Source organism: Embiotoca jacksoni, unplaced genomic scaffold (genome assembly GCF_022577435.1).
Source record: "Embiotoca jacksoni isolate LCO1_2020_lvr unplaced genomic scaffold, fEmbJac1.0.p SCAF_6, whole genome shotgun sequence".
Taxonomy (NCBI): domain Eukaryota; kingdom Metazoa; phylum Chordata; class Actinopteri; family Embiotocidae; genus Embiotoca; species Embiotoca jacksoni.
In genome coordinates, this window is record NW_027185414.1 from 19,461,196 (window position 1) to 19,473,669 (window position 12,474).

Below are 12,474 nucleotides of genomic sequence, written 5' to 3' on the forward strand. Positions count from 1 at the left end.
TTTTTTTTTCTGTTTTTCTTCTTAGGTGTAATGAGTGAACACTTACAATGACAATTCTGTTTGGAGACTGGATCGCGATTATTGCTGAGATGAGTCTGGGTGCTCAGCTGAATATAAATTAGGTGTTCAGCACCACAGATTGCTCGCAGAGGAAGAGAGCGACAGAGCAAAGACAATCTACAAAAACAAATGTCAAGGATTCACATGATGAACAGAACTCTTTTTTTGATCTCGAATAATAGAAATACCAAATTTGAAGAAAATATCAACAGGTCAAAGGAAGCGTGAACACAACACAGATTATAGCAGCTTTTACTGAGTGGAGATGTATCTTTCTATTTTCTTTTTCCTCCTATTGTGGGCTCAAGCCCTGACATTGAAAAACTTGAATTACTCTGTCCCGGAGGAACAGGGTCCGGGGACGGTAATTGGGAACATTGCCAAAGATGCCAGACTTGGTCTCGAACAGATTGGGCCGGGAGGACAGGGTAAGAAAGCCAACTTCAGGGTGCTGGAGAACTCTGCCCCGCATCTTATTGACGTGGATCCCCAAAGCGGACTGCTGTACACAAAGCAGCGCATCGACAGGGAAACCTTGTGTAAGAGAAACCCCAAGTGCCAACTCTCCATGGAGGTGTTCGCCAATGACAAGGAGATTTGTATGATCAAAATAGATATTCAGGACATTAATGACAACTCGCCTATTTTTCCTTCAGATCAGATTGATATTGACATTTCTGAAAATGCAGTGCCAGGGACACGCTTTCCCCTGACCAGTGCGCATGACCCAGACGCAGGGGAAAACGGCCTGAAAACCTATCAAATAACACGCGATGATTACAATCTCTTTTCCTTGGAGGTAAAATCCCGTGGGGACGGGACTAAATTCCCAGAATTAGTTATTCAACGACCACTGGACCGAGAAGAACGAAGCCATCACACACTTATTTTGTCAGCGACTGATGGGGGAGAATATCCTAGGTCAGGTACCATGCAGATAAATGTCAAAGTCATCGATTCCAATGATAACAGCCCTGTGTTTGATCAGCCCTCGTATGTTGTGGAAATTCCTGAAAATTCACCCCCTGGTAAAGTCTTGATTGATTTAAACGCCACCGATCCTGATGAGGGCAACAATGGACAAGTAGTCTATTCTTTTAGTGGCTATGCCCCAGAGAGAATCCGGGAGCTCTTCTCCATAGACTCTAGAACAGGGGTCATAAAGATTCAGGGTGAAATTGACTACGAAGAGAGCCCAGTTATTGAGATTGACATCCAGGCAAAAGATCTGGGTCCCAATCCAATCCCAGGCCATTGTAAAGTCACTGTTAAAGTACTTGACAGGAATGATAACTGGCCATCTATAGGCTTTGTGTCTGTGCGACAGGGAGCCATCAGTGAGGCAGCACCTCCAGGCACTGTCATTGCTCTTGTCCGTGTCACAGACAAGGACTCAGGCAGGAACGGGCAGCTTCAGTGCAGAGTGCTGGGTAATGTCCCTTTTAAACTTGAGGAGAACTATGATAACTTCTACACAGTGGTGACAGACAGGCCCTTGGACAGGGAGATGCAGGATGAGTTCAATGTCACCATTGTGGCCAAAGATAATGGCATACCTCCTCTGAATTCTACAAAATCCTTCACTGTAAAGATTCTGGACGAGAATGACAATGTTCCTCGCTTTACAAAGTCAGTCTACCTTCTTCAGATCCCTGAGAACAACATCCCTGGAGAGTACCTGGGCTCAGTTCTGGCTCACGACCCAGACCTTGGCCAGAATGGCACAGTGTACTACAGCATAATCAACTCCAATGTGAGTGGGGGTGATGTCAACACCTATGTTAACGTGAATGCTGCTAATGGAGCCATCTATGCTGTGAGATCGTTTAACTATGAGCAAATAAAGTACTTTGACTTTAAGGTTCTTGCTAAAGATGCAGGATCTCCACACCTAGAGAGCAACGCTACGGTGCGGATCAGTGTTCTGGATGTCAACGACAACATCCCAGTCATAGTTTTGCCGCTTCTCCAAAATGACACGGCTGAAATCCATGTTCCACGTAATGTTGGTGTTGGCTACATTGTTACCACAGTGAGGGCGGTGGACAATGACTATGGTGAGAGTGGGAGGCTCACATATGAGATCTCTGATGGCAATGAGGAGCACCTCTTTGAGATCGATCCGGTGACTGGGGAGGTGCGAACAGCCCACCCATTCTGGGACGACGTGAGCCCCATTGTGGAGCTGATCATCCGAGTGTCGGACCACGGCAAGCCAACTCTAACTGCTGCCGCCAGACTCATCATCAAGGCCTCCAACGGACGTCCTCCTGATGGACTCCCGCACATGAAAGACAATCAGAACTGGGACATGTCTCTGCCTCTTATTGTGACTCTAAGCATCATATCTATCATGCTTCTGGCTGCCATGGTGACCATAGCTATCAAGTGCAAGCGGGAAAACAAGGAGATCCGAACTTATAATTGTCGCATTGCAGAGTACTCGCACCCTCAGCTGGGGAAAGGCAAGAAGAAGAAGATTAACAAGAACGACATCATGCTGGTGCAGAGCGAGGTGGAGGAGCGGGATGCCATGAATGTGATGAATGTGGTAAGCAGCCCTTCCTTGGCCACCTCTCCCATGTACTTTGACTACCAGACACGCCTGCCACTCAGCTCACCAAGGTCAGAGGTCATGTACCTCAAGCCCACTGCCAATAACCTCAGCGTGCCCCAAGGCCACGTGGGATGCCACACCAGCTTCACAGGCCCAGTCACCAGCACTACAGACACACCTACTAACCGCATGTCCATCATACAGGTAAGAGAAATTGCACTCTTCTCCCTCACTGTAGTGCCACCGTTTCCACGTCACAAAAAAGCTCCCATTTCCTATATCAGTATTTGCCCCTTGTTTTGTAAAATGAAAGAAAAGGAAGACAAGGACAGGCAGAGGCAAAGAGGCCCAGGAGCACTGAGAGAAAGAGAAGAAAGGGAGGGCTGAGCATTAGAAGGATTAAACAGTCATTCTGGTGCTCTCTTAGAACAGAGCCAGCAACATCAACACAAATCAGTTGTGCTCGAAATCCGTCACGGCAGGCTTTTGAAATCAGTTTTTATGTAGAAATTTGTCATTAATCACTCAATCACTGTCATTTCATCCCTGTGGAATAAAGAGTTTAGCCTGTCGCAGAGTTACAACAAGTATATGTTCTTTTTAGGACCAATGCCAGTTTAAACGTCGCCATTATTGCATTAACGTCTTCTCGCATTAATCCAATAATTAGATTTAAATTGTTTCTTTTTTTAATTTACTTCTCTGTATATTGTATTTATATACATCTACACTGTAATCGTAAAAGCTGGGAGGTCTTATTATGCGTGTAAAGTTACTGCAAGCAGTGACTGAGGTATGTTCGGTGCGTCATGAAATTCCATATCTCTCGTGGTTTATTCGAGTGATTTTAATTCCTAGAGATTACGAGATTGTACTTATTTTCACGGCTACTTTATACGTTTTTGTGTGGAGTACTTGGGTGCATAAGCCTCTAACGTGATAACTTCTCTGTGTCTTTAGCCATAAACCCATTAAAAGTCTGTCGTGTCAGACGAGGATTAAAGCCAGCTTAAGACAGTGGGATGTAACTCTGGGGATAATGGGCAGTCGTAACAAAGTTAACCATTGTTCCCGTGTTTACCTAATGTTTTGGTCGAGGCAGACGGCCGCCCACCGTGATTCTGGTTCTGTCCGATGTTTCTGCCTGTTAGTTTTTACTGCCGCAAAGTGCTTCTTAATCGGGCAATTGTTGGGTTTCTCTTGATAGTTCTGTAATGTTGTGACCTTGCTATGTGAAGTGCCTCATTTGGCAACATAGAAATAAAATTGAATTGAATTAACAGACAAAAAAATTATGTTCGTATTATAATTTGATAGAAATGATGACTGCAGTGAGGTTTATTATTATTATTATTATGTTCTACCCATTCTGCAATATTATAGAGTGACAATATTCCCAAGTACCTTTTGATGAACTTTACCTATTAGTGTCTACATGAAGCTCTCTGCTGCCTTTTGTATTCCACTCTTTTCAGTGGATGTGGATGTGACAATGACTGTGATCAAATGTGACATGTTCCCACCAGGGAGGAAGGCCACTGTCTGTTGTTCTCACTCTCAGTCTCAGCCCAGCTTCTATTATGAACCAGCTGCATAGGGCAAGGGTCAGCACAAAGACCGTTAAGTCTTCCTAATCACAGCGACAGAATAATTGCTAGTCCATTCTGCAGTCTGTTTCTCTGCTAATGTAGTGATGATGAATTGGACTGCGTGAGGCTGTCGCACTCCCATTTTGTGAACTTCCTTTTCTCTCTCCCTTCAGACTGTCAAAGGGAAAACAAGCAGGAGCAGCAACAACACATTCCTTAGTGTCTTGTTTACAGAGGGTCCCCTGGATGCATCAGGCGTGCAGGGTGCTCTATTGTATTATTCAACAGAAACCTGTGTAGAGGGAGATGGCCTGAGGCATTAAGTTTCTTCAGAAGCTGTACAGGAGCGTATCACTTTCCTCCCTCCTCCCTACTACATCCTCCTCTCTGCTCGCGTGGACAGTAAGTAACCTGAGTCAGGAGAGTGGCTATGGGAAAAATGTCAGGAAACAAAGACAGAATTCCCCTTCCATCGATCCCAAGGCCTCTCAGCCCATCTGTCACTACAGTTGCCACGGACAAAAGGCTAAATAGGAAAAATAAATAAAGAGATGGACAAAGTGCGAGAGCATATTGTCTGCTCAGTCAGTTTTACAAGGGCACCTTAGTGCTGTTGTCTTCATCAGCACCTAGTAGAGCCACTGTACTGTAGCTGTCTGTAACCTCCAGGCTTTCCCCATACTGCTGCTGGCCTCTAATGATGTTTTATAGGGGTGCACAGGCAGACAGGCTGGGAGAGGGGAATAATATGAACACATCAGCTGAGCTCTGCTGGCCTTATCATTGTCACCACCGTGCCAGCACCCGGCCCAGTGGAGAGCTTCATTTCATTTGTGAAGAGAATTCCTGGGATAAGGAGATGGATGATACGTAATGATGCCTAATTCCGCTTAAGGCGTTGAAGGGAATTACTTAGTGTGGAATAAAGGTTAAAACCAATCGGCAGCAGAATTCCTCTGTGCTCAGGAGGAAGGGATTGCAGTAATTCGCTACACAGAGTTCGCCCGTGCCCACTCTGTCTTGAATATGTTTTAGGATTTTGTTGCACATTGTGGTTAGCTTCGGCAGCTGTGCCAAGTTGTGGCTCACTGACTGGTTCACAAGTCAGTCTGTTGTTTCTGTTACCTTTTTGAACCTCACTGCGGCCAAACATTCAATGTCTCCTATGTTATTACTTTTAAATGGCCCATAATTTATCATATTGATTTGTTTGGATAGGTTTTTGACAGTAATTGGATTCGCCATCAACCTATAATTAAAAAGAATCCTGTCTCAGTGGGAGACAATCTAAGTTAATAAAGCGCAAGTGGTACAAAAGCAAAGGGGGTGACAGAAAGGCTCTGCAAACTGCCTTTAGGTGGCGGCATTCTGCCTTGTGTGTGGCACTGAGATGAGGGTGGCAAGGACAAAAGGGGCTCCAGTCACTGCTGAGTTAACATTGTCACTTGGTAAGAAAGTCTCCTACTGCCCTAATCAAAAATGCCAGACATGCATATATAATATATATTGTACTATATTTTCTGGACTTGCCTGTTTCACAGTATTTTACTACAAATGTTTTGAATAACTGTCTCTGAATTTATACCCACAGTGGAACCATGATGTTTGAAATTTGCTTAATTTTACCACATATAAGTTCAGAAAATGAAATTAGAACAACTTATAGTAAACTAAATGGTTTTGTCAAAATGAGTTGAGACATAATGCTATTCAGTGAATTCAAAGATTGGTGAAAAAAGCTGTTAAGACATGTGACTGTGATCATTTAAGCAACGTGTCTACTATACAGGAGATACAATTTTCCCTCCTTTGATCTGTTTAGGTTGAGCATTTGCATGCCAACAATGTAGCTAGAGCAGATGTTGAAAATGGATGCTTCAAGGAATGGTCTTACTCTGCATAATTTAGGGAGATTGTGTATGCGTGTGTGTCTGTGTGTGCATGCGCGTGTGGGTGTAACGTCATTTTGTATTCCAGGCATGTGATTTAAGCCTTTAGCTGGCAGGCTCCGTGACAGAGCCCCTCTCTTTTATGAGCGCGACAATCTTGCATTTGTCCGAACCTTGAAACACCCTTCCTCCAAGAAACACACTCACTTGTGCACACAAACACACTGATGCACATGTAACCGGACTTGGGCTGTTTTTGAGGATTCCACCGAAAAGTCTTATCCAAGCCTCCACTGTATATTGTATTGAAATTGCTCCCACACTTCAGTGGCCACTGAGGCCGTGAATAGAAAAGCACTCTTTATTTCATTTCTCTGCCTTCATCTTTAGATAACTGCTTTCCTCTGGAGCTTTCTATGGAACAAGTTTGGTAAACCAGTACATATTGAGACCTGCATGCAGACAGGATAGAACAACTCACCAGCTAGATGCACAAATACACATTTATAGGAATAAGCAACAGTTCAAGAAACCATTTGTAATTTGTGTACATTTGTCCCTGAGTTGAGCTTGTGAGTCACTAGGCCAGATTTTGTTTTATTTGAGGTTACCAGAACATAAAATAATATCAGCTTGCCTCAGGGTATATCTTCACATTTCCTCAAATAAACCTGCTGCTACTGTACATAACACTACATGCTGAAATTCTGAATTATTAATAGGCAGTTTTATTTTTCTTCCTCTCCCCCAAAGCTCATGATAGATACAATTGAGAGGAAGTGCAGTCAGACCACAGAGTTTTGCTCGAGGGAACAAGATAAAATTATGTTATTTCTATTTAACCCAAATATAGAAATTTTGTCACTGAATGTTTAGCAGCCATGACTGCTATTTCATCTATTTCATTTGCAGAGTTGCTTCTTCAAAACACATGCATCACAATGTCTTGAAGCTGTAGCAGCTCTCTAAAGCGCAGCACAAAACAGCAGCTATATTTGCATCCTCTTTCATTAATAAATCATTATGTTTAACAAATCAAAGGGAAGCGGAAGATGTCACGATAAACATCGGAGGTCTCTGGCTACAAATTTGTGAACATGGTGGAAGAGGAGGGCAGAACACAAGGTAATTGGGAAACAGGCGTTAGTTACTTTCTGATATGAGCAGAATTTTAACATTCATTAACTTTTCTTGGGTCTTTTCCTTTCCTGAAAGAAAGTAGAGATGACGGTAGTGACCTCATATATGTTGTTGTTTTTCACTCTCCTGTGTGGCAATGACATTTTCACGTTTTTTAAAAGATAAAAACTGAGAACATGTCATCTGGTAGTAATGTCTTAATCTTCCCACTCACTTTGAATGTTTTCTTTGACTAATATTTCCAATAGACTGAGGCTAAAAACTGTACTTTGCAATTGTTACGCAATAACTTGTTCATTACATATATAGATATTATGAGTACCCAGGAAATGTGCTTGAGGTTTAAGGCAGCTATGGAAGTGAATGTTTTATTTATTGCAAGTTTTCAAAAATCCAAGTAACCCTGCTTAATAATTGAAATATAGGCCCCTGACTACGCTCACCACTACCCACAATTTCCCCTTGTAACTTAAGACAAACTCCAGTGGAATCAAACTGCAGACAGAAATAAATATTTAGAAGACAATGATATGCGTAAACAGTACATTGGTCTTATTGGTCAGCCACTAAATAGGCTGTCAGCCAGCTGTTGAGCATTCAGATGGACACGGCATTAATCTGTGCTGCATAACTTCATTATCTGAACAGACCTCCCCAGCTGTTAATGCAGGGCAACAAAGGAATTTTAGTTTTTGAAAGTGTAGAAAAACGAGGCAGGATATGAGAACACAAGTTAACCTCTATGATGGCCAGATTGGCCGGACATATTAAACCAATTTGCTTGGTTCAGTAGGAAGCAGCCTATTTGAGATGACATAGGCATGATAATAACACTGTGGCTTGTCAGTAGACATTCACTCTCAAGTTATTGTGTGTTTGCGTATGCCTGAGTCTGTGTGAGATAAAGGGGACGTTGGATGATCAGGACTCTTTTGCCTAAGTCACTGACACCGGAGATTCGGACTATTGGGTCATTCTGTTGAGCAGTAAGTGCTGTTGATTTACTTGCTTCACTTTTCATAGGCAGTCTACCAATTCCTATGCAACTTTGAGGCTGTTTTCTTGTATGACGGTGTGTTTTGTTTACCTGACCCCTCTCAGACGGCCTATTTCTATTGCACTGCAGGTGCATGCCTACTCCGGATGGATTTTTGTGTTTGTTTTAGGACAGTCCTTCAACTGTTATGTAGATGTATCCTGTTTTAAATATCAAGCTCTTCAATTCATGATATTTCATATAGGAAAAAGAAGAACATGACAAAAAAAAAAAATCATATCTGGACATCCCCCAGTTACATTGATGCTGCTGGCATTGTGCTAAAACAAGTCAGGCACAAGGAGCAAACGTAGCATCAACAGAAGTCACAAAAACACGAGAACAAAACATAACCTTCACAGTGGAGGAATCCAAGATTCTGCTGCCGTGTGTGTGTACGCGCGTGTGTACGTATGTGCACGAGCACATGCACGTGAGCTACCACCAACTGCGCTCTGAAGCACCCGTCTTGCTGGTTCCCTCAGATTGAAATGGGCCTCCCCGTAGGGGCCGCCTGCCCCCTGAAGGCTCTTAGATCTCTCCTGGGGTCTGTGGACTTAACGTTTTATGCAGCAGGGTGCCTCAGCATCAACAGATAGGTATAGATAGGAGTGACCACACAGTAACGTGCAGCAAAATGCACAGCAGACAGAAGCCGGCATATGTATACATGGCATGGCAATGTATTCTTTGAACTGCCAGCAGCTGGGTCTCCTTGCTGTAAATCAAACACTTTCAAAGTCAAACAAAGTAGAACCGGCTCTGCTGTGTCTTGGCTACGGTCCAACCTTAGAGAGCTTTTATTTCTGCCACATCTTCCTTCACTGTGCCCCCTAGGCATGTGCTGTGGAAACAACACGCAGCTCAAAGAATGAGTTATGTGAATCTGTTCTCACCTTCTATCTCATTAGTATAAGAGAAATGATTTATCCCTCTCTGCCTGAATCTCTCTCTCCTTGTCCTTGCCTTTTACAGTTCAGCACTTCCTCAGCTACATCAGTAATGTGATTAATTGATTGGAGGGATATACGATGAATACCATCTCATTTGCTTTAATTTCACCTAACTACATGTCAAAACAAGCTGTTATAAAACAACTTCTTCTCCCTCGTACAATCACCAGAGTGCATTACATTCGCCCATTCAAGAAATTACAATTGCCCTGCAATTTGAGTAGTATTTTTCTAAACAGTGTAACCCTGCCTGTGTATGTTTGTGTGCACATGGTACGAGAAACTCTGACACTCTAATGGGTGAGATCCCACTGTCCCCGCTGGTCTTGGAAGCACAGTTTGAAATCTGACTCCCATGTCCAAAAGCCCAGTGTGTGTCTGAAGAGAATTGACAGCCACTGTGTTTTGCTGTGGCTCTCGTGTGTTTGTGGCAACATGAGTGAATGAGTCGGCACTCTCACATGTTATTGCCTAAACAAAAGGCCCACTAAGTGGTGGGCACACAAGATTTGTCGTCAAATGTCGACTGTGTCGGCTCTTTGGGGTAGCACTGGCGACACAGAGTGCTAATGGTGTATCGAAAATGCTATATCTGACTGGTCTCATCTTTTTCTATTATACCACACCGATGTACTCAATTGGCCCCTCACCGGGTTTATGCCTTAGCAAGAAATCTTTTTGGGGCCTTTAGCATTCAGATCAATTGCTGGTTTGCTCCGTTTCGTATTGATTTTTGCTCTGTTTGGTCCTGAAATACTGTTTTTCATTATCTAGTGCTCTGAGCATTGTTTAGTTAAAAAAAAAGAACTAGCGCTTGCTCCCTCTTCCCGACTTTCCCCGGATCTTGCTCTGACTCTCCGTTTTGGATTCCCCCGTCTTTCTCTCTGCTCTTGTCATCTCAGATAAGTGTTGCAATTGCTCATGCTACTGACGACCCAAGCCAAATTCATAATGATGAGATTATCTTGTCAACAGTACAGGGTGTATATGTCTCCTGTATTGATCTGCGCACAGGCCTAATAAATGAAGTACCACGATGGAAGCGTTGGTTCAATGATAACTCTGAACAGATCTCGCTATTTATACACTCTCAACACCACCGAGATGATGAATGGAACTTTTTCCTTTTCTGCTGCCCCTCTCTCCTCTCCTCTCCTCTCCTCTCCTCTCCTCTCCTCTCCTCTCCTCTCCTCTCCTCTCCTCTCCTCTCCTCTCCTCTCCTCCCCATACCTCCTCTCCTCTCCTCTCCTCTCCTCTCCTCTCCTCTCCTCTCCTCTCCTCTCCTCTCCTCTCTTCTCCTCTCCTCTCCTCTCCTCTCCTCTCCTCTCCTCTCCTCTCCTCTCCTCTCCTGCACGTTGTCTGAAATGTGTCCTCTTTGAGGTCACGTTGACATGCTGAGTCGATGTACTCCCAGGTGGAGAGACATGGGTGCTGCTGTGGGAGGAACCAATCAGATAGACTGCCAGGGAGAGAGAGTGCGGAGGAAACAAATTACCAGCGCCGGAGCCAGGGCCTGTGTGTGTGTCTTTAAATGACTGAGGTTTGAAGGGGAGTTTATGTATGCATTTGAAGAGAAGGTCAGCGGGGTTTAGAGCCTGAGATTATGTGTGATTGTTTCTTCTGTGGGCTAGCTGATTAATGCTAAAGCTGGTCTGACAGATTCCTAATGCACCATAGACACACTTAAAAGAGACAGAGAGGAACTGGCGTCCAACACTTCTAACAACAAAGCATTATCCTAAAGCCTTTTCTGTCAGCTTTTACCCAGGTGTATGGACAGTATTCGCCCAGTCTTCAATTCCCTCTTTGTCTGGCTCATGCTTTGCAAAGATACCTCCCTGACCTGATACATATACAGTAGATAGGTCACCTTGAAGTGAAACACAGTCCATCTGCTATATGTGTGTGTGTGTGTGTGTGTGTGTGTGTGTGTGTGTGTGTGTGTGTGTGTGTGTGTGTGTGTGTGTGTGTGTTGTGTGTGTGTGTGTGTGCGCACTCGTGCATGTATTAATGTTAGACATATGCGTGCATCCTCTTCTGTATTTGTGTGTTTATATATCTGGTCTCTACTCTGGGCTTTGGGGAAATATCAAATCCCTTTCATCCACTGAATGGCTCTTCCAACGTCAATTCAAACGGAATAATTTTGTTCTTTAATGTCTTTGTTCACAAGCTCTCAGCTTCTGTCTTGTTAACCCACAACCTAGACCACAATTTGTGTATGGTTTGTTTCAATGCTAAATTTGAAAAAGCTTGTTTTATTTATTCATTATTTGATACAAGTACAAGATAAGAGGCCTTATCAATAGTTGTTTGAAAATGCTATGGTGAAGGTAAAGTCAAAGACTGGCTTACTATAAATCACAAGCATGATGATTTAGTTATTCCTCCAAACACTGGTGGATATAGACTTTTGGGTGATGGATTTTTGTATTTTAGTTTATTTAATCATTATTTTCCGATCTCTGATTATTTCTAATGTATGAATCCCCATCATCTGAAGATGGAAAACATTAAAGATATAACAAAAGCATTGGATTTTTTTTTTCCTTTAAAGTAAATTTTGCATAACTGCTGCAATAACTGAAACCAAATTACTAAAGCATTAAGTCATGTCTTCTTTTGATTTTGTGCAAAGTAAAACATACTTGAACAAAAAAAAATAAGAAGCCTCTTGTTAACCATAAAGTTGCCTTTAGTACGACAAACTAACAATCCATCTTTTTATAATATATCATAATAGGCGATTATAGTTTTGTTAACATTTAGGAAAAGATGCTTATTTGTTTTCTTGCCATGAGTTTGAAGAGAAGATTGATACCACTCTCATGTCTGGATGGTAAATATGAAGCTACAGCCAGCAATCTGTTAGCTTAGCTTACAATAAAGACTGAAACAGGTGGAAGTAACTGGCCTGGCTCGGTCCAAATATAACAAAATCCATGTATTGTCATGTTTTAAGCAGAATCAGTAAATTATCATATCCCAAAAAACAAACTAAATTGTAAAACTAGTTTTACTAGGGTTCATGTGCTGAACTATTTCATGACTGAAATAGTGACTGTTATGTGGATTGGCACTGGAATATTGTTGTCAGCACAAGGTTCATATTTAGTGTACAGATGTTAAAGTGGTACCAATCTTCTGACCTAACTCGGAAAGAAATCGAACAATTTACCAAACTGTCAAAATCATTGCTTCAAAGTGAATTATTCTAAAGTGTTGTTCAACTGCTATACTACATTCGTGT

At 42.7% G+C, this 12,474-nt stretch overlaps 1 protein-coding gene across 2 annotated transcripts in view; it reads left to right on the plus strand.

Annotated features, from left to right (window-relative positions):
• Positions 1–12,474, plus strand: part of pcdh17 (protocadherin 17) — a 57,272-nt gene that overhangs the window by 1,472 nt on the left and 43,326 nt on the right. Inside the window, exon 2 of one of the 2 annotated variants that reach the window (XM_069173525.1) lies at positions 26–2,821. In XM_069173525.1, coding sequence (XP_069029626.1) covers positions 326–2,821 — 2,496 coding nt within the window. In that variant the 5' untranslated portion in view covers positions 26–325. The remainder of the gene's footprint in view (positions 1–25; positions 2,822–12,474) is intronic. The other variant, XM_069173526.1, reaches the window with a different exon arrangement.